Here is a 25486-nt window from a genome sequence, read left to right as displayed (position 1 = left end):
ATGGAGCCCGAAGAAGGGGAACAGTTCTACAGCTTCACCACAGCCAATGGGGCCTCAGAAAACTCCTTAGGGGGGCCCCCCCTCAGCAATCTGGGGGGCCCCCTGCACACCTTGGGGGCCCCCCCTTCTGTCTCTGCTGCTGGAACTTTTGCTTCCAACTACTCAGGCTTATCCACGCCTCCCGCGGGCCTCTACGCAGCAGCAGGCGAGGAGCAGCAGCAGCAGCAGCAGCAGCAGCAGCAGGGTCTTGTGAGCAGCGCAGCAGCAGCTACGAGAACCCCTTTGCTGCTGCCGCAGGGCTTCAGCAGCAGCAGCAGCGGGGCCCCCACGGATCCCAGGGTGAGCGATTTGCTGCCGCTTCCCATGGGAGGCCCCAGCAGCGGCGCCACAGAAGTTGGCCACCAGCAGCTGCTGCAGCAGCAGCTGCTGCAGCAGCAGCTGCAGCAGCAGCAGCTGCAGCAGCAGCTGCAGCAGCAACAGCAGCAGCAGCAGATGGGCAGCTCTCGAAGCAGAGACCCCAGCGACTTCTTCTATGGCAGCCCCGGGGCCGCCAGCTCAGTCCCTAGCATAGGCACTGCTGCCTTTCCCTCAGCAGCAGCAGCAGACGCAGCAGCAGCAGCAGCAGCAGCAGCAGCAGCACCCATGCATGCACCTGAAGTCTTCGTTCTTGGGGGAGAAAGTGATGCAGAAGCAGCAGCAATTGCTTCAGACACAGAAGGCCCTCAGCTGCTGCAGGGGCCCCCCAATGGGGCCCCCCTGCGCGCGGCCTTTTCTCCTGCTTCAGCTCCTGCTGCTGCTGCTGCTGCTGCTGCTGCTGCTGCTGAGACTTCTCCTATGGCCACCGCACAAGGGTACCCTAGGGCCTCGCTTCGGGGCCGCTCGAGGGCCTCTTTGGGGCCCCTTGTAGGGGGCCCCCAGGGGGCCCCCATGTCTCTTCAGGCTGCAGCAGCAGCAGCAGCAGCAGCAGCAGCAGATGGAGGAGAGGCGCAGCTGACGCCGCCAAGTGTTGCCAGCGCCCCAGCGGCGTACCCACAGCTGCAGCAGCAGCAGCAGCAGCAGCAGCAGCAGCGGCAGCGGCAGCGGCAGCTGTGGGGTCTGCAGCAGTCTAGGCCTTTGCTGCTGCGACAGGGAGCGCCAAGCTTCGTGTCTTTCGGAGAGCAGCAATCTGCTGCGCTGCAGCAAGCGCAGCAGCAACTACTGCAGCAGCAGCAGCACGGGGAGGAGGAGCAGCAGCTGCTGCAGCGCTTGCAGGAGCAGCAACTGTCGTATGGGCAGCAGCAGCAGCAGCAGCAGCCGGCCCTGCAGCAAGATCCAGAAGAACAGATACAGGACGACCAACACCAGTTGCTGCAGCAGCAGCTCTTGCTGCAGCAGCAGCAGCAGCAGCAAAGTGTGATACAGACTCCCAGAGACAGGACCTCATTGAGTTCAGCAGCAGCTCTTCGATCAGCAAATGATTCTGAGGCTTCTGCAGCCGCAGCAGCAGCAGCAGCTGCTGCTGCTGCTGCTGTTGCTGCAGAGCTGGAAGATGGGGAGCTTGCGGCGCAGCAAGCGCAGCAAGATGCAGCAACAGCACAAAGTGCTGCTGCAGTTGCTGCAGAAGCAGCAGCTGGAGTCGAGGCTGCTGTTGCAGCAACTGCAGCATCAGAAGCTCGCAGGGCCGCCGCAGCAGCAGCAGCACAAAGGGGCCCCGCACTAGCAGCACAGGGGCAAGCAGCAGCAGCAGCAGCAGCAGATGCAGAAGCAGCTGCTGCAGTAGCTGAGCAAGCAGAAGCTCTAGTGCATGCAGCGCTTGCTGATCTCCGGTCAGTGTCGCCTTTGCTGCAGCAGCAGCAGCAGCAGCAGCCGCTGCTGCTGCCACCGCTGCCGCAGCAACAGCTATCCCAACAGCAGCTGCAACAGCAGCAGCTGCTGCAGCAGCAACCGCTACAGCAGCAGCAGCAGCAGCAGCAGCAGCAGCAGCAGAAACTTAGACAGTCTGTAGGCAGACCGCCTAGGCGCTCATCTCGCCCTCATCTCATAGGCAATACTTTGCTGCAGAACCAGCACCAGCTGCAGCCAGAACAAGTGCAGCAGCTGCAGCAGCAGCTGCTGCGGCAGCATCTGCAGCAGCAGCAAATGCAACAGCAAATGCAGCAGAGGCCATTCCTTCAGCAGCCCTTCCTGCAGCCGCAGCCGCAGCAGCCGCAACAGAGGCTGCAGCAGCAACAGCAGCAGCAGCAGCGCCTTCCGATGATGCCCAGAGCCACGGCTACTGCGCCAGCTAGATACCAGCAGCAGCTGCAGCAGTCGATGCAGCAGCTGCCGCAGCAGCAGCAGCAGCAGCAGCAACCGACTGGGCGCGCGCAAGAGCTGCAAGAAAAGCTGCGACAGGTGATGAGAGAAGAAGAGCTGCGGCGCATTGAGTTAGCTTTGCTGCACCAGCAGCAGCAGCTGCAGCAGCACGAGCAGCAGCTGCTGCAGCGGCAGCAGCTGCCGGCGTTGCTCGGCTCGCCGCAGCAGCAGCAACTGACACAGCAGCAGCTGCTGCTGCCTGCAGAAGCAGCAGACGGAGACGCGGGGGCTTTTGCTGCAGAGCCAATTCCGCTGCAGCAGCAAGTTGAAGAGCCTTCTTCTTTTACGCAGCAGCTGTACATCCAGGCAGCAGAAGAGGAGGCTTCTGAGCAGCAGCGTAGCAGCCGGCTGCAGCAGCAGCAGCAGCAGCAGCAGCAGCAGCGGGCGTGGCAGCAGGCCTCAGCAGCTACAATCCGGGGCGACCCCTTTACGCCCAGAGACTCTGAGCCCATAGTGTCTTATGGGGATCCCTCACTGCAGCAGCAGCAGCAGCAGCAGCAGCAGCTGTCCTTGCGCCGCAGCAGCAGAGCCGGGGGCCCTGCTGATGCTGCTGCTGCTGCTCTTGACAGCATCGCCGAGCAAGTGTACGCAATATCTCAGCAGCTGGCAGAGCAGCAGCAACTGACACAGCAGCAGCAGCTGCTGCAGCAGCAGCAGCTCACTACAGCCATTCGAATACGGCAGCAGCAGCTGGACAGGCAGGAGGAGCTTGTGGCTCGGCAGCGGGAGCAGCTGCAGCAGCAGCAGGAGCGGCAGCAGCAGCAGCTGAGCAACGCGCTGGAAGCAGCTGCCCGGCTGCAGCAGCAGCAGCTGGAGGCGCAGCGCACGAGCTTCCTGCAGCAGCAGCAGCAAGTCAATGAGCAGCGCAGCTATTTAAATGACCACACTCTAGCAGCATTAGCAGCAGCAGATTCCGTTTTGGCAGGGGCCCGTGCTGCAGTTGCTTCTCTGGACCCTCAAAGGGGGCCCCTAGCAGCAAGAGGGGGGCCCCCCAGCAGCAAACTGCATGTGCTGTTTGCTGCACCTCCCCCAGACACAGCCAGTGTCATGCGGCTGCAGGAATCTGCTGCTGCTGCTGCTGCTGCAGCAAGCAGCACAGCCAAGAGGCAGGGACACACAGAGACTGCGGGCGAGATCGCCTGGTCCCTGCAGGATGGTGAGCCAAACGCTGCTGCTGCTGCTGCTGCTGCTGCTGCTGCTGCTGCTGCTGCTGCTGCTGCTGATTGTGGGGTGGGACCGTCACCTGTATTGTTGCCGACACGAAGTTTCGTAGGACAAGGACTGACGTAGCTTAGTTGCAGCAGCCTAGGCAGTAACTAGGCAGCAGCAGCAGCAGCAGCAGTAGCAGCAGCAGCAGCAGCAGCTGCTGCTGCTGCTACAGAGGCAGCTCAAGGACAAGGGCTCCTGCACTGCACGGAAAATAGTGCATTTGCTTTTTTCAATTTAGCTGGGCTCTTTGCTGCAGTGCAGCAAAAAGAAGAATTCATATTTAGCTGCAGCTGTGTCCGGAATAATAGTTCCTGCTGCTGCTGTGTCTGCTGCTGCGTCTGCTGCTGCTCCTGCTGCTGTGTGTGCTGGCGCTGCTGTTTCTGCGTGCACGTCTGCTGCTGCGTCTGCTCTTGCACCTGCTGCTGCTGCTGCTGCTGCTGCATCTGCCAATGCTGTGTGTGATGCTGCTGCTGATTCTGCTGCTGCTGCTGCTGCTGCTGCTGCAGAGGAGCTGTGCGACTGCCGCAAGCCAATTGAAGACCCGCAGGCGCTGCTGCAGCTGCTGCAGCGGCGGCTGGTGCCTGAGAGTTTAGCAGCAGCAGCAAGCGGCAGCAAAAGAAGCAAAACAATCAAAGCAGTGTTGAAGTGGACTATGGCTTCAATTTGGTGAGACTTTTAATTAGAAAATCATTTTAATTAATTTGTTATTTCATTTTACTCATTTTATTCATTTTATTCATTTTATTCATTTTATTAATTTATTTAATCTATTTTAATTTCCTTTTTAATCGAAAAGTCTTTTAGAGATATTCATGAAAATGCAAATTTGCAAATTTCTTGATTTCCAGAATATCAACTTCGAGAACATTTTCGCTTTTTCATTTTTCTAAACTTTTGGGCATTTCTGTAAAGGAGAATTGTTTTTAAATAAACAAAAAAATAAACTTTTAGTTTTATTTTTTTAATCTCCAGTTTCTGATAAATTGTATTTCTTATCGTTAAAAATAAATCATTTAAATCACTTCTGTTTTCTTGAAGATTGAGGACTTTAAACTGGTCTTTGTGTCTTTTCAAATCAAAAAAAGCCTGATTTGTGTTTAAAATAATAAATATATTTATTTAATTATTAATTAACCAAATAATTGAATTTATTTGACATTGAAACTTCAAAACTTCATTTAAATTAATTCTTTTCATCTTTCTGCACATTCACATGCACTGCACCTGCACATACACCCCACCAATGGCTGCACTCGCATGCATACAGATGTCAACATTTATGCAAAAAAATGAATTAAATATATATTTAAATGAAACCATTCCTAAAATAGAAGTGAAAAGAAGTGTTTTGAGTCCAAATAGTCCTGAAGAAGTGGCTTTTTCCGCAGGCTCGTGGCCTTTTTGGTGTCCGCGAGTTGGCTGGTCTGGCAGCTGGCCTTCGCCGAAACTGAAGATGACCAGTGGTCACAGCGGTGGCTCTCTTTCGCCTGCTTCGGCCTTTGCCTTTTGGTGCTGCCCTGGGGCCTCGGCGAAGTGCTGCTGTCGCTGCAGCACGCCAAAGCGCGCAAAGACCCCGCAGGCCTGGCCAGAATGCACGCGTTCCAGCCCGCCTGTGAGGCCCTCCTGCTGCTGCTGCTGCTGCTGCTGCTGCTGCTGCTGCTGCTGCTGCTGCTGCTGCTGTTGCTGCTGCTGCTGCTGCTGCTGCTGCTGCTGCTGCTGCTGCTGGTACTAATGGGTTGGGCTGATGCTAATGCGGTTGACGCTCTTGCTGATGCTGCTGCTGCTAATGCTGCGGGCGCTGCCGCTGCTGCTCGGCTCTCTGTGGCTGCCGCTGCTGCTGCTGCTCTTTGGTCCCTTGTCTTTGTTGCGTGTTGGCTCTGCGGCCTTTGACGCGGGCCTTCGCTGCTGCTGCTGCTGCTGCTGCTGCTGCTGCTGCGGGCGCTTGGGTTTGCTGCTGCGGGAGTGTCCCTCGGCTGTGCGTACACCGGAAGCGCATGCAAAGGCCCCACAAACGCATGCAACTGGCGCTGCTCTCTGCTGCTTGCTGCTGCTTGCTGCTGCTTGCTGCTGCTTGCTGCTGCTCGCAGTGCATCCCGGGCTGAGTTTGCTGCTGGGCTGCAGCGCAGCATGGCTGCTTTGCCAGCTTCTCTTTTTTGCCAAATATGCCCAAGTCCTTTCCGCCGGAGAAGCAGCAGCAGCAAAATGGATTGCCTTCGTCCTCCAGCTCTGCATCATCTTTGCTGCTGAAGCAAGCAAACCCTAAACCCTAAACCCTAAACCCTAAACCCTAAACTCGGAAAGCCCTGCGCTTCCGCCATTCGCAGAATCACCCCAGCCACCCCGGCAGCTGCTTCTTGGCCGTTGGCTTTGCGCTCCAAACCCTAAACCCCAAGCCCCAAACCCTAAACCCTAAACCCTAAACCCTAAACCCTCGCTGCTGCTGCGCTGGCTTCAGGCAACGCTGCGGCACCTGCTGCTGGGCTGGCTGCGGCTGCGGCTTGCTGCTTCTCGGGCCCCACAGATTGCAGCAACTTGTCTTTGTCTTTGTGCCTTTCGGAGATTGAATTTGCTTTCTGGAGGGGCCCTTGCGAGGCCCTCAGAGGCCTCGAAGGGGGGCCCCCAGGGGGCCCCCAAGGGGGCCCCCAAGGGGGGCCCCCGGGGGGCCCCCAAGACCGAAAAAGAAGAAAAAAAAGAAGCAAAAAAACTCAAGCCTGATGCCCCCCTTTTCCCTCCTCCCCCTTTTGCTGCTTTCAGCTTTGACGCGCTGCCGGAGCTGCTGAGTGATGCAGCAGCAGCTGCAGCAAACAATAAGGACAAAAGCAGCACACTGGAGGACAAGCAGCAGCAGCAGCAGCAGCAGCAGCAAATTCTCATTCCGGTGACTCTCGCAGACGGCGGGACCTCGTCCGTTGCTGCTGCTGTCTCGCCGGCAGCAATTCTGCAGCAGTCCCCAAGAGCCGTGCTGCAGCAGGACAGCAGCAGTCCCAGGCAGCAGCAGCAGCAGCAGCCAGTGGTGCTGCTGCAGCTGCCCGCCAGTGGGCCCCAGGGGGCCCCCGCAGGGCTTGCAGCAAGCATGCTGCACAAGAAACTGCTGCAGCACTGGCGGCAGGAGCAGCAAACTCTGACACAGAAGTCAAAGACGCGGAGGCCCTCCTTCGTTGTGCCGCTGCAGCACCCTCCTGAACCCAGAGGCCAGCAGCAGCAGCAGCAGCAGCAGCAGCAGCAGCAGCAGCAGCAGTTTCTGCAGCTACCTGCACCTACCCAGTATGATCGCGTGCATTGCATCCGAAGCCCCAAACAACTCTTGGCAAATCACTGGAGTCCATGGCGCCCCCAGTCTGCTGCTGGCCTGTTCTTCGCCGGCCAGCAGCAGCGCGTCGTTCTGCAGCAGCAGCTGCTCGGGCAGCAGCAGCAGCAGCAGCAGCAGCAGCAGCTGCGGCTGCCGCCACAGTTGCTGCTTGTGTAGCGACAATAGAGAGGCGCGTGCCTCGGCCGAGCCTCTGCCTCTTGCCCATCGCTGCCTGCCGCAAAACAATGATGGAAGTAGCTGCAGCAGCAGCAGCAGGCGCAGCAGCAGCAGCAGCAGCAGCAGCTACTGCGACCGAGAGACGCAGCAAAACCCCACAACTCAGCACACAGCCCCTTTAGGCATCCCCTTGTGCCCCCCAAATGACTTTAGTGACCCCACAGGGGAATGTGCTTCCACGGTGTCTTTGGAAGGGCTGGAGGGCCTGCGGCTCAGGACTAGTAGCAGCAGCAGCAGCAGCAGCAGCAACGGCAACAGCAGCAGCAGAAGCAGCAGCAGCAGTGATGGAAAAAGAAGCAGAAGCTGCCCAGTCAGAGCTAGCCTTCCTGCTGCAGTGCAAGCTGCTCCTGCGCACCGCGGGCAGCAGCAGCAGCAGCAGCAGCAGCAGCAGCAGCAGCAGCAGCAGCAGCAAAGCCGAGTCGGCAATGGGACTGTCCGGCTGCTGCAGCCCGCGCTGCAGCACTCCTCCTTCTATTCTTCCTCAGGATCCCCCAGGGGGGCCCCTCCCCGAAGGCGGCCTTCGTGGAATGGAGCAGCTCAGTACCCAAGGGGGCCCCCTCGGGGGGCCCCCCTGGGCGCTGAGCCGTTTGCTGCTTCTCCCCACATCCGCAGCAGCAACCGCAGGCTGCTAGCTGCTGCTGCTGCTGCTGAAGACCCTCAGGAGAGGCCAGGGGCCCCCAGCAGCAGGGGGGCCCCCAGCAGCGGGACGGGGCTGGAGGACTCGGGGGGGCAGAGCACGGCGATTTTCAGCAGCACGAACAGCAGCAGCAGCAGCAGCAGCACGAGCAACGGGAGCTTCGGCAGCAGCGCCGTGAGGCCCCACAAGGCGCTGCAGATGCTGCACCTGCTGGCAGCAGCAAAAGCACAAGTTGTTGTTGGTGGAGAAGTGCAGCAGCTGCACTCCCCCATAGATGTGCTGCTGTATGGGACGCAGCTGTTTCAAGAGCTGCTGGACTTTCACCGCGTGCTGCAGTTGGGGGGCCTGGGATCGGGATCGGGATCGATCCCGGGCTCCTCCAGCGCCCCCCAGCAGCAGCAGCAGCAGCAGCAGCAGGGCGAGCCTGTCGTGCTGCTGCCCTCCGCTTCGGCGCACAGCTTCCTCAGCCGAGAAGCAGCAACAGCTCCTGCAGCAGCTCCAGCAGCAGCAACTCCTTCCCAGCGCAGGCCAAGCTTCCAGGGGCATTCTCCGGGGAGCTGGAGCGACAGGGGCCCCCTGGGGGGCCCCCCGGGGGGCCCCTTTCCCGCGTCTTACCGCCGCTACAGCAGCAACGCAGCCTCCCAAGGGGATGACTGGAGAGGCGAGGAGAGGTACCTGCGAAGCAGCAGCAGCCGCAACAGCAGCAGCAGATACCCTTTGCTGCACTCGGAGGCGCTGACCTGGGAGCCCCCGCACAGAGCAGCAGCAGCAGCAGCAGCAGCAGCAGCAGCAGACCGGTCTCCAGCTGAGCTGCAGCTCCCGCCGCCAACTCCGCAGTTCTCAGCAGCTTCTGCAGCGCCAAGAGCCTCAGACGTCGAGCTGGAGACTTCTGCTGCTGCTGCTGCAGCAGACAGCGGCAGGACAGAGACGCAGCAGTGGAGGATAGAGCCCAGCAGCAGCGCGTACGGAGAAGTCACCCACACGCAGCAGCAGCAGCAGCTGCTGCAGCAGCAGCAGCAGGCGCAGCCGCTGCAAATGCAACCGCACTTGCAGCAACGGCGGCAACAGCACTTGCAGCAGCAGCAGATGCTGCGGCGGCAAGAGCACGAGCAGCAGCAGCAGCAGCTTGCTGCTGCGCAGAGCCAGAAGGCGAGTCAAGACCTGCAGAGCTCTGAGGCTTCCGTCTACTCGCAAGTGCCAGGTGCACCGGAAGGTCAGTTGCTGCAGCAGCTGCAGCAGCTGCAGCAGCAGCAGGAGCAGCTGCGCCTTCGGAGTGCCCGCCTGCTGCAGCAGCAGCAGCAGCAACAGCAGCAACAGCAGCAGCAGACGCAGCTGGCCGGGAGGTCCTCAGGGGAAGACTGGCAGCAAGGCGCCGGGGCCTCCGTGCTGCAGGGCAGCGAACAAATCGGCAGCTCAAATTACTTCGCGCTGCCAACTGCTGCTGCTCTTTTTAAAACAGCAGCAGAAGCAGATCTTGCTCGCGAGACTCTGTCACCCCAGGGCAGCGTGGGGAGGCCCTCGGCCCAGGGCTTTTTGCCTTTTGCTGCAGCAGCAGCGGACCCTCTCGCTGCGCAGCAGCAGCAGCAGCAGCGCAGCAGCAGCAAAGACACCCCAAACCACGCCACCAGCGGCAGCAACTCCTCGCGGCTCTTCACCTTCAATCCTGAAAGGCTAGAGAGCGCAGGCATGAACACTTTGGCTGCTGGGGGGGCCCTCAGGGGCCCCCCTGGGGGGCCCCAGGGGGGCCCCCAGGGGGGCCCCCATGGGGGCCCCCTGGGCGCTGCCCCCAGCTGGGGGCCCCCTTCTGAGCCTGTCTTCTTCCGCTCTTCAGAGCAGCAAACTTCAGAGGCGCTGCAGCCAAACAACAGCTCCTATTCTGCTGTGGAGAGGCCCCTGGGGGAGGAAGAAGTGGCCTCTAGAGGCACAGAGGTGGGGGTTTCTCTGCAGCAGCAGCAGCTGCTGCTGCAGCAGCAGCAGCAGCAGCAGCGGCAGCGGACGCCGCGAGGAACCTCCGACGTGCAGCAAAGCCCCAACAGCACTCTCTTCGTAGACGCCAGGACCCATTTTGCTGCTGTCTCCAGCAGGACCCGCCGGCGGCGGCGCAGGCAGCGCAGCAGCTGCTACAGCAGCAGCAGCAGAAGCAACAGCAACCGCAACAACAGCAGCAGCTGCAGCAGCTACGGCTGCAACGAGCTCTGGGGCCAGCCCTCTGGGGAAGCCTGTTGCTGTGACCCCAGTCTCCTATGTCCTCAGGAGAAGAAGCAGTCAGACGGAGGGGGAGGTGCTGCAGCACCAGCAGCAGCAGCAGCAGCAGCAGCAGCACCAGCTGCACCAGCAGCAGCAGCAGCAGGGGCGGCCAGACCCAGCAGAGATAAACTTCGGCGAAGGCGGCGCGCAGATCGGCAGTTTGTCTGTGAAGCGATTCAGGGAGTAAGTTAGCACTTCGGCTGCGAGCGCTTTCCGCTGCTGCTGCTGCTGCTGCTGCTGCTGCTACTGCTGCTGCTGTTGCTGCTGCATGCATGGCTAAACTCAATAAGTGTGTCTTTTTGGTGCAGCGAGCGGAACCTCAGAGGCGGCTGACTCTGGGACCTCCTCTTTGGCGTGGCGAGCCTGTGGGGAGCAGTCAGAGGGACTGCAGCACTGCGTCTGGAGACACGCAGCAGCAGCAGCAGCAGCAGCTGCAGCAGCAGCTGCAGCTGCTGCAGCAGCAAGAAGCAAGCGCCGACGGCAGATACGGGATGCAACAGAATGCGCTCACGTTGGACCATTTCTTATATTTTTTGAGACACGATGATGCAACCCTCTTTTTCCGCTCATTTGAAAGGGCTAGTAAGAACCACTTGCTGCTGCTGCTGCTGCTGCTGCTGTTGCTGCTGCTGCTGCTGTTGCTGCTAGCCCTGCGTTTTTTCTGGTCACTGCGTGCATGCCAGCTGTGCCGCAGCAGCAGCTGCTGCTGCTGCTTGTAGCTGCGCAACTGCCTTAGTTAGTTGTCTGGCTCTCCGGCGGGTAGCCTGCGTTCTGTGGGGCTTGCGGCCGAAGGTTTAGGGTTTAGGGTTTAGGGTTTAGGGTTTAGGGTTTAGGGTTTTTGGTGGCTGTGGGCCCCGCAGACCCTGACTTTATAACCCGCGGCGAATTCGTCTGTGGCCTTATGGACGCCTACAGAGAGCAGCTGAAGCTGCGGCACGCTGCGAGGGCAAGTTGACAGTTTAAATTAATTTAATTAAATTAATTAATTTAATTAAATAATTTAATTCAAGAAATCAATTTAATTCAAACCATTTGTTTAATTCAATTAATTCATTTAATTCCTTTTAATTGATTTGAAAGACAGACTTTAAGGCTCTTTTCACAGAGTCGGGCCCCGAGAGGCAATATACTGCAAGAGCTTTTACGGGTTTAGGGTTTTAGGGTTTGGAAAAGCTAAGGGTTTGGAGCTGCTGCTGGGCCTGCGCCTGGGCAGCAGCGCTGCTGCCTTCGAATCTCGTAGGGTTTAGCGTTTAGGGTTTAGGGTTTCGGTTTAGAATATCGGGTTTAGGGTTTTGGGAACCAGGTGTCGGGCTTGGGGTTCCGGGTTTCGGGTTTAGGGGCTAGGGTTTAGGGTTTAGGGTTTAGGGTTTAGGGTTTGCGTGTGCGTGGCAGCTGAATGAGACGATCCTGCGGAAGACAAGTCTCGTGCTGCTGGGGCTTGCTGCGCCTCTGGGGCTGGTCTTGGCTTTGGGACTTTCGCAGTTGACTTTCCTGCAGTGGCTGGCCCTGGCTTTGGGGGTTTTGTTTCTCGTGGGCTTTGCAGTATCGCGTGAGTGTCTTTGTGGGGTCTGCGGTGTACGTACACCTGCTGCATGCGCATGCACTGCGCTGCAACAGCTTCCCAACGATGCCTGGCTTGCTGCTGCAGCAGAAGCAGCTCAGTCCACATCCCTCCTCAGCAGCTAGTTTCCAAGGCCTCTTGATAGAATCTAGAAGGATAAATGAGGGGGTCGCGGGCGCTGCGGGCCTGCTGCTGCTGCTGCTGCTACTGCTGCTGCTGCTGCTGCTGCTGCTGCTGCTGCTGCTGCTGCTGCTGCTTTCTTAGCTGGCTTAGGGGTAGTCTGTCTTTCTGCGAGTGCTGCACAAGGAAGCAGATTTAATCAGATTTAGTCTTTTTCGCCATTTGTTTCTTCTCTTTGCATGCACATTAGCAAACACTGCGTGTGGAGCTTTCATTTCCTCAGTAGACCCACGCTGTTTCGAATTGCGCCTTCAAGCCAGTCTTTAGTTCAAGTTCAAACACTGTGGCTGCAGCTCAAGTCCAAATGAAGCAGCCAACAGAAAATAATAATTAAATATATAAATTAAATTCTTAGATGCTGTTCAATTTCAATTGCTTTAACCACCCGAAGTTCATATTCAGCAAAATGACTATTTGCAGCTCTTAGTCAAGTGCAGCAACCTCCTGTCACTTAGTTCAAAAAGCACTTATTATTTGCTGCTGCTACTCAGTAAATTAGCTGCTTGCAACTTATATTCGAGCTTAGCAGCTATGTGCAGTTCAGATTCAAACAAAGTAATTTTGTGCATTTTCACATTGAAGAGAATTAGCAGTAATAAGTAAAGAAAGGAAACCATTTTGAATATTTAAGCTTATAGCTTTTTCTGAGGTAATTCACCATCTGCAGCTCTTGTTCAAGCTCACTAAGCCTCTGCTGCTCATATTCACTTGTATTGCCTTTCACAATTCATGAATGTTGAATTGTTCATTTGCAATTCATGTTCTAGCAAAGTAACATAAGCAGTTCATGTTCAAGCAAATAGAAGAAAGGCATTTCACCTCGAAACTCAGCCAAGTCCAGTCGCCAGAGGCCATTTGTTTTCAGGAAATAACCACAAGCAGTTCACATTCAATTATATTGGCAATATTTAATTTAAATTCAAAAAAAGGACCAAAAGCAACGCATATCCAAGTGCTTTGAAAATTGGCAGTTCATATTCAGGCGAAGTCGCCAGAGGCAGTTCACTTTCATTCTTTTGCCCATTCGCACTTTATATTCGGCTCCAGTCATATTTATATAAAATTATTATATATAATTAATCATACACAATTAACATTCAAATAGAATAAATGCATGCGCTTCACTTGCAAGTGCATTTAACAGGGCAGTTCATACTCAAGCGCAGCCACAACAGGCATTTCATATTCAAGTAAATTAGCTTCAGGCAATTCATACTCAATTCCATTATCTATAGGCAGTCTATATTCGAAGATAATAACAATAATGACAATTAAGTTTATTTTAAATTCAAGTTCATTACCTATCTGGAGGGGCAGAAAGGCATGCACTCCGCAATTCAAATTTACTCATTTGGAATGTGCCTTTTTTGGGGCTGTTTTTTGCACTAAAGTGTCCCATGTGCTTTCCAGAAACTTGCATGCGTTTTTATATTTGTGTCTGCTGCTGCTGTTGTCTGAAATTGCAGTTGGCCGGCTCAAGGAGCTGTGGGAAGAAGCCCATTATATGGGATTTCTGCACCCATTTGACGTGGGAGATATTGTGTCTGTGAAGGAGGCCCTCCCTGCTGCAGTAGACTCTGCAGCAGCACTGTCGCTGTCTTCTGCTGCTGCTGCTTCTCTTCCTGCTGCTGCACTTCCCTCGGCGCTCGCGGCTGCAGCCTCAGCAGGTAAAGCGCCAACAACTGCAGCAGCAGCAGCAGCAGCAGGAACGCTGGTCCTCTACAGAGCGAGATGCGTTGCCGTTGGCCTACATGCGTGCATCTTCGAGGTCGGAGAAGATGGCACAGAGGTATGCACCCCATGCTCTTCTTTGCATCAGCTGCAGCAGCAGCAGCAGCAGCTGCTGCTGCTGCTGAAACTGCTGCTGGTGCCTCCATTGCTGTGCCATTGCCATTGGCAGGTCTCTTTCTGACAGTGCCACTACTGGCGCCACTACACTGACGCTTTGCTTGTGTTCCCGCTGCTGCCACTGCTGCTGCTGCTGCTGCCGCTGCTGCTGCTGCTGCTGCTGCAGATGGAAGTTCCTGTGCGGCTATTGAAGCACAAGGCAATATCGAACGACAGCCGCAAGCCGCCCCACGCCAAAGTGCAGGTGGAGTTCTTCATGCGCAAGGAACATGCACAGCCCGAGACCCTCACGGTCCGCCCCAGAGTCCCAGCCCCCACTCTCTTGCTGCTGCTGCTGCTGCTGCTTCTGCTGCTGCTGCTGCTGCTGCTTGGATTGCTGCAGATGGTAGTTTGGCTGCTGCTGGCGTGTTGCTGTTTTGGCTGCTGCAGCTGCTGTTGTGGCTGCTGCTGCTGCTGCTGTTTTTGCTGCTGCTGCTGCATCTCGCAGCAGGCCACGCCCCTGACTCAGTTCAAGAGTCTTGTGCATTTAATTGCATTTTTTAATTTCCAAGTGCTGGAGAAGCTGCAGCTTTTGAATTGCGCTGAGTCCTCAGGAACTGCAGCTGCTGCTGGAAGACTACTGCTGCCGGCGGCCAGGGGAGTGGAAAGCAGAGCAGCGGCCAACAGTTTCAATCAAAGATGAAATGACAGACTCTGAGACAGTAAAGGCCCGTCATTTAGCTGCTGCAGCGTCACTTTTGAGGCACCCGCGCTGCACCACAAACCCTAAACCCTAAACCCTAAACCCTAAACCCTCACTCCAGAAACCCTAGAGGCTTTCAGAATAAACCCGCAACTGAGACGCGGCTGCGCAGGGACGGGAGCTGCGGGGGTCCCGCCGTGCACTGCAAACTCAAACTAGCCAGCCAACCAGCTAGCTAGCTACCTGGCTAGCTAACTTGCTAGGGCAGCTAGCTGGCTAGCTAGCTAGCTAGGGCAGTTAGGTAGCTATCTAGCAGGCTAGCCAGCCAGCCAGCTACACCAGCTAGCTACCTGGCTAGCTAGCTAGCTAGCCGGTTATCTGCGGCAGCTAGATAGATAGCTAGCTAGCCAGCAAGCCAGCTAAGTTGCCTAGCCAGTTGGCTAGCTAGCTAGCTAGGTAGCTAGGTAGCTAGGTAGCTAGCTGTCTAGCTAGCTAGCTTGAAGCATTAAAGACATAGTGTTTGTTGTGTGTCTGGGAGGAACTGCAGGTTGTTGTTCAAGCCACTCACCGCAAGAGCCATGACCATCCTGGCTGCATCCTCGCCTCCACGAATTCCCTACGGCTGTAAACCCTAAACCCTAAACCCTAAACCCTAAACCCTAAACCCTAGCAGCAAAATCCTAGGCCGCGAGTTCGGCGCCCCTGTCTTCGCTAAACCCTAAACCCTTTTTGAGGGTCTAGTAGCTGGATTTGTTTACTTTGAATTCCTCAGGGCCCTCGTGAGACACTCAAAAGAACTTATGGAGCAGCTTTTTCCTTCAGCCCCGCAGCTGCGGCGGCAGAGCACTTACTGAGGTGAGTGCTGCTGCCTTTGTGGCTGTTCGTGGAGCTGCTGCTGCGCAAAAACTGCTGCTGCTGCTGCGCAAAAACTGCTGCTGCTGCTGCTGCTGCTCAGCAGCAGCAGCAGCAGCAGCAGCAGCAGCATGCACAGCAGCCCATACGCACTTCTCACAATTCAGAAACCGAGATGCTTTTGGCAGCAAATCAGAGACTGAGGGCCTGGGCAGACACACACATCTGCTGCTGCTGAAGCCAGCAGCAGCAGCAGCAGCAGCAGCAGCAGCAGCAGCAGCAGCTACTGTGGCTGTTTGTCTTTGAATGTTTGGGGGCGCTGCAGGAACCCCAGGCTGGCGCTCGGGCAACTTGGCCGCCCAGAGCTGCGCCATTGCGTGGCTAGCCACAGCTAGCCACAGTTAGCCACAGCTAGCCACGGCTAGCCACAGCTAGCCACAGCTAGCCACAGCTAGCCGCAGTTAGCCGCAGATAGCCACGGCTAGCCACAGCTAGCCACAGCTAATCACAGCTAGCCACAGCTAGCCATGGCTAGCCACGCCTAGCCCCCCTGGGCAGCTAGCTAGCTGCCTGGGGCAGTTTTGGCCCTCCTTTCTGGTCTTGAGGTATTCCAAATTATCATTTTCATACATTTAGGCAAATTAAAGCTTTATTCAAAGACAAGTGCGCCGATAGAACTGCAGTAAAGGCCCCTGGCTCTCTGCAGGCACCGCGCAGCAGCTGCAGCCACAGCAACAGCAAGTGCTGCTCTTCATCTCCCTCGCTGCTGCAGCAAGTCTGCAACGGCCATTTTCGTGGCCTAACTTTAGCTCTTCGTCCTTAGTAGCAGCACTTAGCTAGCTGCGCCCGAGCTGCCGCGAGGCTGCCCGCAGCTAGCTAGCCACGGCCAGCCCTGGGGCTAGCTGTGGCTAGCCAGGCAGCAAGAAAACTGGCGCGGGTGTTTGGTAAGCCGCTAGCTAGCCAGTCAAATAGCTAGCTAGCTAGCTAGCGAGTTAGCTAGCCACAGCTCCCGCTGCGTATCCTCACCCCTGATTGCTGGCTAATTCATAGCTAGCTAGCCAGCTGCGAATTCCTTATTAGCTAAGCTAGGGCTATGCACTGTGTGCTGTGGGCAACAAGACAGCGGCGCAGAGCTTTTGCTGCTGCAATAATTGCCATGAAATTGCTGCTGTGGACCACTGGTCCAATTGCCCACAATAGAGGCAACAGAAAGAGCAGCAGCAGCAGCAGCAGCAGCAGCAGTCCCAGCAGCAGCAGGTTTCCGTTTAAAGACTGCACTTTTATAAGAAGTATATAGAATTCAATTTTGGATTTTCTTCATATGATGAAAATGTTGAAAAATACGAAAAGCATAAAACTTTTAAAATGTAAATATGGCGAATGAAATGTATTTTAAACCAGAATTGCAAAACAAATCAAATGCTGCTATTGTTTCCAAACCAGCTGGCTAGATCAAACATTGTATAAATAAATTTATTTAAATTTATTTATAACTTCGATAAATATTGCCACTATTACGCTACAATACTAAATAGAACAGTATGGGTCCAGCAGCAGCAGCAGCAGCAGCAACTGCAGCCCTAAAATGCAGCTGAAGCAGCTGCAGAGTTGCTGCTCTGCTGCTGCTTCGGAGAAGCAGCTGCAGCAGCAGCAAACCCGCAGCAATTCTGCCACGCCTGGCACCCCTAAAGTTCTCTCTTCAGGAGCTTAGCTAATCCTGATAATAAAGTTGGGCGCTGAGGCGTCAGCAGCAGGAACAGCAGCAGCAGCAACAGCAGCAGCAGCAGCAGCAGCAGCAGCAGGACCAAGTCGTTGAGCACTGCGCCTATTGCGCAGCTCAGCTGCTGCTTCTGTTTGCCTGAGAAGGCAAGCGGGGCCAAAGGGCCTCTTCACTTGCATGCGTTTTGATGTCAGTGAATATAATAGACCCAACTATTTATTTATGTAATTATTATTATTTTTATTATTTATTTTTATTTAATTATTTGGTATTAATTTATTTATATTTATGCCATTTGCTGTTCGTGTTCAACTACCTATTCATAAAACCCCTGTGTTGGTCGCATATGCATATGTGTTTATTATATATAGATATATATATATATAACATGATATATATCGCATATGTATATGTATATACATATATAATATAATATATATATATTACATGATATATATATAAATATACTTTTAAAATAATATGTGTATGTTATTTAGACTATGTACAGTTTATATATTATACACTTTATGATGCATATTTAGATATAAATGCATAGCCATGCATGCACCTAAAGAAAGCGCAGGTCGTGGCTAGCAAAGCCACCTCTCTGGAAAGAAAAGAAAATGGAGAGCTGCAGCAGAGCCAGCAGCAGCAGCAGTTGCTGCTGCTGCAGCAGCAGCAGCGGCTGCTGCAGGAGCAGCTGCTGCTGCTTTCGGGGTGCTGCAGCTTTCTGGGGCCGCCCCAGTAACTCCCTCTGCTGCGCTGCTGCGCAGCGGCTGTCTGTACACTCCAGGGAATAGCAGCAAAGCTGCTGCTGCATGCATTCCTATTTAATTAAAGTGTGGGGTTTGCGAGGCAGCAAAGAAAGGCATGAGGCATACACACCCTTGCTGCTGGCAGCAACATAAATGAGAAAGTGTAAATAAAATAATGCAGAAGCAGATTAAGACAAAAATCTTGAAAAAGACACAAAGAATAAACAAAAACGGACATCCAATGCAGCAGCAGCAGCAGCACCTTCCGCCTTCCGCTCAAGGCTCTGCGCGGCTGCAGGCAACTGCGCTGCTGCTACCAGTGTCAGTTGCTGCTGCTGCTGCTGCAGCTGCAGCTGCTGCTGCTGATACTGCTTCTGCTGCTGGGCGCCTGCAAAGGGCAGCAAGAATACCCCACTGTATAAAGCCCACGCAGCAGCGCAGGCAGCAGCAGCAGCAGCCAGAACTGCAGCAATCTACACTTCCATGCTTGCAACAGATGAATGCTTTTGAATTCAATGAGATTTATTTTGCCTTCTTGCTTTGCAGCAAATGTGCTGGCCCCTCATAAGAAGAGGCCCCACAGCGAGGCAGCAGGCGACCCCTCAGCAGCAGCAGCAGCAGCAGCAGCAGCAGCAGCAGCAGCAGCAGCCGGTGCGGAGGCTGCTGGCCGTGCCTGCGCTGCAGCTGCGGGGGACGACCCTAGAGAAGCAGCAGGAGTCATGGCGCATCTTTCGTTGCTGCTGACGCTGCTGCTGCTGCTCTCAGTGCTGCTGCTGCTGCTCAGCGAAGCAGATGACAGCATATTCATCGTGCTGCAGCTGTTGCTTCCCCTTACTGTGGAGGAGCCCCTAGTCAGTGGGGCCGAGAGCTGCTGCTGCTTCTGCAGCAAGCTGCTGCCCTCTGTGGGAGGTTGCGCAGCAGCAGCTGCGCCAGCAGCAGCAAAGACTCGCTGCTGCTTCTGCTGCAGCAGCTGCTGCTGCTGATAATGATGGTGATACTGCTGCTGCGGCCGAGCGCTGGGGAACACTGGAACGGGGTCTACGGCCGCTGACTCATCTTCAGAAGCAGCAGCAGCAGCAGCAGCAGCAGCAGCAGCAGCAGCAGCGTTGCCTTCACCCCACGGGCTAAGGCCCACCTTTGAAGCAGCCTCAGCCAGGTCTGCTTCCGCTCCAGCAGCAACAATGAGATGGGAGCACGAGACTAAGTGCTGCTGCCTACGAACATGCTGCTGCTGCTGCTGCTGCTGCTGCTGCGTTTCCTGCTGCAGGAGCTGTAGCTGCTCCTCCCGTTCCACCTCCAGCTGCTCTTGCAGCTCCTGCTGCTGCTGCTGCTGCTGCCAAAAAATGCCGCCGCGCTTCCCTCGGAGGCCCTCCTCTCGGGGCCCCCAAATCCTGGCCTGACTCAGCCTGCTGCTGCAGCGTCTGTCCATTTGTTGTTGCTGCTGCTGCTGCTGCTGCTGCTGCTTCTTCCTTGCTCTGCTTTTCATGTCAAACTGACCTGAAGCTACTTTTGGCCCCCAGCTGTGGCCCCAAGAATGGCCTAGAGAGGCCTCCCTGCTGCTGTTGCTGCTGCCGCCGCTACTGCTGCTGCTGCTGTCACTGTTGCTGCTGCTGCTACTGCATGCAGCTCTTCTACGGCGGTGGAAAGCTGGGGACGCGCCATCTCCTGCAGTAGCACCTGCTGCTGCTGCTGCTGCTGCTGCTGCTGTTCCTGCTGCTGCTCCCCAGTAGTGGAAAGACCCCTCAAATCTTGCTGCTGATGCGACTGCGGAGCGCTGGCGCCGCCCGCTGTCTGTGCAGCGCGGTGTGCAGCAGCAGCAGCAGCAGCAGGAGTTTCTGTGGCTGCTGCTGCTGCTGCTGCTGTCGCTTTCCGCGTCAGTGCGGCCGAGTCGCCTGCTGCAGCTGCAGCGAGCAGGGCCCGAGAAGCTCTGTTGTATACCTGACAGCTGGAGGCCCTTGATGTTCCATCTGTTGCTGCTGCTGCTGCTGCTGCTGCTGCTGCTGCTGGCGTTGTTGCCGCTGCTGCTGTTGCTGCTGCCGCATCTTATCGTGTGCGACGCCAGCTGGGCGAAGCGGCTCGTTGCTGCTCTCGCTGCTGTTGCCACTGTTGCTGCTGCTGCAGCTCTCGCTGCTGCTGCTGCAGCTTCCGTGGTTCTGTAGTGCAACGGGTGCACCTCTACCGGAGACACTTCAACGTAGCAGTCCTGCTGCTGCTGCTCCACCTCCGGCTGCTGCTGCTGCTGCTGCTGCTGCTGAGCCAGCTGTTCATATTTGCTGGAAATTGAAACTCTGTGGTTCCCTAGCTGCCGCTGCTGCAGCTGCAGCCGCTGCTGTTGCTTCTCCAGGTTGTGCTGATACTGCTGCTGCTGTTGCGAAGCATGCAGGAGAGAGACTTCCTTGCTGCAGCTCTGCAGCCTCTCACTGTGGTGTCGTTTTGGCTGCTGCTGCTGCTGCTGCTGCTGCTGCTCTGCTTCTTGCTGCCGTGCACGCTGCTGCTCTGGACGCTCTTGGCAGGGCTGCTGCAGCAGCAGCTGCTTCTCCCGATGCTTGTGTTCGAACAGGTAGCGCTGGCCGCTGTGCTGCTCGTGCTTCGTGCCTTGTTGCTGCAGGCACTGCCGTTGCTGCTGCTGCTGCTGCTGCTGCTGCTGCAGTTCCATCCAGCTGCTGTCGCTTGAGGTCCAGCCCGGGGCGGAAGGCACAGCCTCAACCCAGGGGCTGCTGAATGTGCTGCAGCTGCAGCTGCTGCTGCTGGTGCTCTCGCTGCCTTCACTCAGAGCAGCTGCAGCAGCAGCCTCGCGCCGTCCCCCGTCATCAGCAGCAGCAGCAGCAGCAGAAACTGCAGCAGCAGCTGCCAGCATCTCCTGCTCCTGGCTCGGCAGCACTGCCAGCGCCCAAGACAGTTCCTCTCTCCTTTCGGGCCCCGCGGGCCCGCAACTGCCGGGGCCCCCAGGGGCCCCCTCAGGGGGCCCCCAGCGGGGCCCCCCGGGGGGCCCCCCCGGGGGCCCCCCCGGGGGCCCCCCGGGGGGCCCCACAAGGTCTACCCACAGCGAGGCCCTACCCTGGTTTCTTGCTGCTGCTGCTGCTGCTGCTGCTAACCTAAGCGGCCGCCCCACACCTTCTCTATAAGGCTCCAAGCGGTGCTGCCGGTGGTCTGTGGCTCTGCGCTGCTGCCGCCTGCTGCGGGCAGGTGCAGCAGGGGTCTCGGAGCTGCTGCAGAGCGGGGCTGCTGCTGCTGCTGCTGCTGCTGCTGCTGCTGCTGCTGCTGGGGCGGTCGTAGTGAGACACAATGGGGACTCTGCCTCGAAACTTGCTTCTGCTGCTTCTGCAGCTGCTTTCATTGAGCGCCAGCAGCGGGGGCCTGCAAATCCCTCCTCTGGCATATATGCCCCAAAAGAAGAAAATTCTGCTGCTGCTGTTGCTGCTGCTGCTGCTGCTGCTGCTGTTGCCGTCGCGGCGGGAGCGCTGTGCGCCTGAAAACCCATCTCGGCAGGATGCAGCAGACCCTCGCCCTGCTGCAGCTGCTGCTGCTCTGCAACCGCGCGGCCCTGCCGCTGCTGCCGCAGCAGCTGCTGCTGCCGCACACTCATTTTGAGCTCCAGCTGCTGCTGCAGGTCTTCGAGTTGCTGCAGCTGCTCCTCAACAGTGCTGCTGGAAAGGGGGCGCACAGTCCTGTAGGTCTGCTTTTCAGGGATTGTCGCCGCTGCAGCAGTTGCTGCTGCTGCTGCTGCTGCGGCAGCAGCAGCTTCTGCTGGCTCTGCCGCAGCAACAGCTGCTGCAGCCTCAAGTCCTGTTGCTGGGCTCGGGGCTCCTCCAAGTGCTGCTACTCCAGTCTTGTGCCCAGGCCCCGTCGCAGCAGCAAATACATCACCAGACATGGGGGAAGCCACCTGCTGCTGCTGCTGCTGCTGCTGCTGCTGTTGCTGTTGCTGCTGCGTCTTGCCTGAGACACGGCCCTGCTGCGCTTTCGACGGAGAGCAGCAGGCCCCCTGAGGCTCTTCTGGAGTGACAGCACTCGTTGAAGGAACATCAAGCTGTTGTTTGCTGCGAGGGGACAAGGCAGCTTCTGCTTCCTGCCGGCTGCTGCTGCTGCTGCTGCTGCTGCTGCTGCTGCTGCTGCTGCTGCTGCTGCTTGTTGGCTCTTTGACTGCAGCGGGAAAGACAGCTGCAACAGGCGTTCCTTTGGAATAGCCACGGAAGGAGAGCGAGAATAGGGAGCGAAGCATCCCGGCAGCGCCGCTGGGGTGCTGCGGCTCCTGCAATGGCTGTTGCTGTTGCTGCTGCTGCTGCTGCTGCTGCTGCTTGTCTCGCTGCTGCTGCTGCTTCTGCTGCTCGGCGGAACCCGAGTGGTTGCCGCTGCTGCTGCTGCTGCTGCTCAGAGGTGGCGGCAGTTCAGTGCATTCTTTCTGCATTCGCTGGAGCAGCGTTTGCTGCTGGGGCAGGATCATGAGCTGCATTTGGTGGGGGTGCTGCTGCTGCAGTGGTGCAGCAGCAGCAGCAGCAGCAGCAGGGGCCGGGGGCAGCAGAAAGCGCCTCGAGCTGCTGAGAGGCGGGGAAGGCACTGAGACGAATTCGTCAGTATATAAAACGTCAGCTGAAGATGGCGGGCGAGGAGAAGCAAACTGGAGCGTGCTGCAGCTGCTGCAGCTGCTGCAGCTGCTGCCCCTGCGCGTCCTGCAGCTGCTGCTGCTGCTGCTGCCGCTGCTGCAGCAGCCGTCCGCTGCTGCAGCAGGCAGCGCGTAGGCGCCGCACTCTATGGCCCTGCGGGGCTGCAGCAGCTGCGCCCACTCCTGCGGCGACACCTGCAGCAAACAAGCCAAAGTTCTTTCTGTCAGCAAATCTGTTTGTCTTGGAGAAGTTTGGTTGCTGCTGATTTGTCCTCTTGTCTGCAGCAGCACGAAGCCCTCAGAAGACTGCGGAGTGTCCAGCGGGGAGGAGGGAATGGTGAGGCACATGTGCCTCCTGAGGCCCCCGCGGTACTCCTCCTGCTGCTGCTCCTGCTGCTCCTGCTGCTGCTGCTGCTGCTGCTGCTGCGGCTCCTGCTGCTCTTGCTGCTGCTGCTCCTGCTGCTGCTGCGGGGCAAACAGCCACGACTCGTTCGAAGAGGGAAAGTCCGTCGCCCGGCACAGCGGCTGCACACAAGAGGGCACCGCCAGGCTCAAGCAGCTTCTCTTTTGCTGCTGCTGCTCGCTGTCTTGCTGCTCCTGCTGCAGCTCCGGCTGCTGCTGCTGCGGCGAAGCCGGTCCCTGCTGCAGTGGGATCTGCAACTGCAGCCACAAAAGCAGCAGTACAAACACCCCACTGACAGCCAATTCGCTGTACATCCCCCGCTGCAGCTGCCAGTTAGCTAGCTATCACCTGCGTGCCTGCCCGGCTAGCTGCCTGTCTGGCTAGCTAGCTAGCTAGCTGCCTAGCTAGCTGCCTAGCTAGCTGTCCAGCTGGCTCCCTCCCTCCTAGCTACCAAGCTGGCTAGATAGCAGGCGAGCTACCTAGCTTGCTGGCTGTCTACCTGCCTGTCCACCTTGCCGTCTGCCTAGCCAGCTAACCAGCTAGCTAGCTAGCCAGCTAGCTAGCTAGCTAGCCAGCTAGCCAGCTAGCTAGCTAGCTAGCTATCTGGATTCGCATGTGCTTCTCACCTTTGGCTGTTGGCTCCTGGCTGCTGCTGCCGCCGTGGGCGCCGCCCTCTCTGGCTTGGAAAGGGAACTAAGCCGCAGCAGCAAGACACAAACTCAAGCTGCTAGTCTTTAGGAAACAAAGCAGCAGCAGCAAGCTGTTTTGCAGCAGCAGCGAGGCGCGCAAGGGCAGCTGGAAAGGACTTTTTAAAGACAAAGAAGGAGTTTTAAAGACACTCGAAGAAGCCCCAAAAGCAGCAGCAAACCCCGGGGCAAAAAGCCCCAAAAACACCCCACAGTGCATGCAAACAAGTGTGGGGCCCCTGCTGCGCAGCAGTAGCAGCAGCAGCAGCAGCAGCAGCGGCGGCCTGCGCAGCAGTCTGCGGGTCTGTCTGGGCAGCTGCCACTCAGCGGCCGCCACGAGAGGCATACTTGGCTTCGCAAGCCGTTTGCTGCTGCTGCTGCTGCTGCTGCTGCTGCTGCTGCGGGTGTCGCCGGTGTCTCGGGGGCTTCGGGCGCTTCGGCGGCTTCAGCTGGGAGTGCGGCTTCCCCGCAGACAGCAGCCAGCAGGAGGGGTGCTGCTGCTCTATCCGCTGCAGCTCCTGCTGCAGCAGCAGCAGCTGCAGCGGAGACCCCACATAAAAAGCCAACGCAAAAGAAGCATTCAAGTGGCCCAGGCCTTGCTTCCACGGCTTGCTGCCAAAGAGAGACATTTGCGTCGCAAAACCCAGCTCCAACGCAGGCGACTGCAGCCACAAACACCAGCAGCAGCAGCAGCAGCAGCAGCAGCAGCAGCAGCAGCAGCTCGCTAGCGAAATCAGTACGCTCTGTGGAATCGAAACCACCACCCAAAAGCCACGCTTCCCGCCCGTTCCCCTCCCCGCTGCGCCCCGTCCACCCACCCCTCCCCCCGCAGCAGCAGCAGCAGCAGCAGCACCTGGATCCTGGAGTGGGGGTCGAGGTAAAGCATGCAGTCGCCCTGGTATCCTATGCAGAAAAAGGCCTGCTGCCCACGGCCAGCTATCATCCCCAAAGACCACGGCAGCGACATATAAGCCACGAGGGGCCTCACGTAGCCTTCGTGGATGCCTTCGCCGCTGCTGACCTTGAGGGGAAACAGCAGCAAACAGCCCCGCACCCACTCCCCGCTGCTGCTGCTGCTGCTGCTGCTGCTGCTGCTGCTGCGGCGGCTGCTGCTGCTGCGGCTGCTGCTCGCGGGCGCGGCAAAGCTCGCGGCGCCGCGCGGGAACGCCTGCGGAGTGGACGCGCGCGGGGCGCAGCCGCTCGGGCTCGCTGCTGCTGCTGCTGCTGCTGCTGCTGCTGCTGCAGCGGGGGCTGCTGCTGCAGCGGGAGCGCCCGCTGCTGCTGCAGCAGGGCTCGGCGAGGCAGCTGCTGCAGGGATTCCCCGACCCGATAAAAAATCGACCGTCAAACTTCTCCTACTGGAGGTGTCGCCAGCTGAGCGGTTGCTGCTGCTGCCGCTGCTGCTGCTGCTGCTGCTGCTGCTGCTGTTCCTATCGCTCGCCCACCGCGGCGACGCAGGCGCCTTGAAAGGGTCCTCCTCCCCAGCCTCGGCTTCTGCTGTTCTTGTTGAACCTGCTGCTGCTGCCGTGGGCCCCGCTGCTGCTGCTGCTGCTGCTGCTGCTGCTGCTGAAGTCGGGCTGGGGCTGCCGGACTCCTCGCAGCAGCCAGGGCCGAACTCCTCCTCGCTCCTTGTCTTTCCATTGAACTCGCTGCTGCTGCTGCTGCTGCTGCTGGGGCTCTCGCTGCCGCCGCTGCTGCTGTGTTCATCGGCGGGGGAGAAGGACGCCGAGGGGACCTCCTCCCAGTCGTCGTCAGCGCAGGGGGCCTTCTGCTGCTGCTTTTGCTGCTGCTGCTGCTGCTGCTGCTGCCGCAGGTGCTGGTGGCGCCTTGCTGCTGCAGCAGCAGATGGCACTGTCGAAGGCAATCGACACTGCCGGTCGATTTCCTTTGCATCCATTAGGCCGTCAGTGTCCAGGTACACGTACACTTCTCCCTGAAAGCAGCAGCAGCAGCAGCAGCAGCAGCAGCAGCAGCAGCAGCAGCAGCGCAACGCAACACCCTAGGTCTCCACGGCTACGAAAAACAAGGTCCAGCAAGCGCAGCAGCAGAACCAGAAGCGGATGCAGCAGCAGCAGCGACAGCAACAGCAGCAGAAATAACAGCAACAGCAGCAAGCCCTAGACTGCCACCCCCACAGCACTCGTTGTGCCAGCTCCCGCTGCTGCGCTCATTAAGCAGTGCATAGCTGCTGCTGCAGCTGCTGCCGCAGCAGCAGCTGCAGCTGCTGCTGCTGCAGCTTACCG

The 25486-nt window shown here is 57.6% G+C and overlaps 3 protein-coding genes across 4 annotated transcripts; 1 reads left to right on the top strand and 2 right to left on the bottom strand.

Moving 5' to 3' along the window:
* On the top strand, positions 1–10908 carry ENH_00039170 (hypothetical protein, conserved; the record flags this gene model as incomplete). Its single annotated transcript, XM_013580645.1, has 8 exons — positions 1–3490; positions 4050–4209; positions 4932–5155; positions 5631–5713; positions 5999–6807; positions 7010–10136; positions 10262–10535; positions 10787–10908. The coding sequence occupies 8 exons, from the start codon at positions 1–3 to the stop codon at positions 10906–10908; spliced, it is 8289 nt and encodes a 2762-aa protein (XP_013436099.1).
* A 2286-nt stretch (positions 10909–13194) lies between these two features.
* ENH_00039160 (hypothetical protein) lies at positions 13195–14821 on the bottom strand (the record flags this gene model as incomplete). Its single annotated transcript, XM_013580644.1, has 4 exons — positions 13195–13376; positions 13834–14016; positions 14235–14293; positions 14793–14821. 4 exons carry the CDS (start codon positions 14819–14821, stop codon positions 13195–13197), a joined length of 453 nt encoding a protein of 150 aa, XP_013436098.1.
* A 2543-nt stretch (positions 14822–17364) lies between these two features.
* Positions 17365–25140, bottom strand: ENH_00039150 (hypothetical protein; the record flags this gene model as incomplete). 2 transcript variants are annotated; one of them, XM_013580642.1, is made up of 4 exons in its annotated part: positions 18114–22814; positions 23184–23250; positions 23592–23752; positions 24097–25140. In XM_013580642.1, the coding sequence occupies 4 exons, from the start codon at positions 25138–25140 to the stop codon at positions 18114–18116; spliced, it is 5973 nt and encodes a 1990-aa protein (XP_013436096.1). The 2 variants fall into 2 exon arrangements, with proteins under 2 accessions (XP_013436097.1, XP_013436096.1); XM_013580643.1 differs by lacking the exons at positions 23184–23250; positions 23592–23752; positions 24097–25140 and adding exons at positions 17365–17576; positions 17814–17965 and having other exon boundaries at positions 18133–22871.
* Positions 25141–25486: the final 346 nt, after the last annotated feature.

The sequence above is a fragment of the Eimeria necatrix genome, genomic scaffold, assembly GCF_000499385.1.
Source record: "Eimeria necatrix Houghton genomic scaffold, Enh_scaff288, whole genome shotgun sequence".
NCBI classification, from domain to species: Eukaryota; Apicomplexa; class Conoidasida; order Eucoccidiorida; family Eimeriidae; genus Eimeria; species Eimeria necatrix.
The sequence above is the reverse complement of the archived record's forward strand: the minus strand, read 5'-3'. Positions and strand labels throughout refer to the sequence as shown.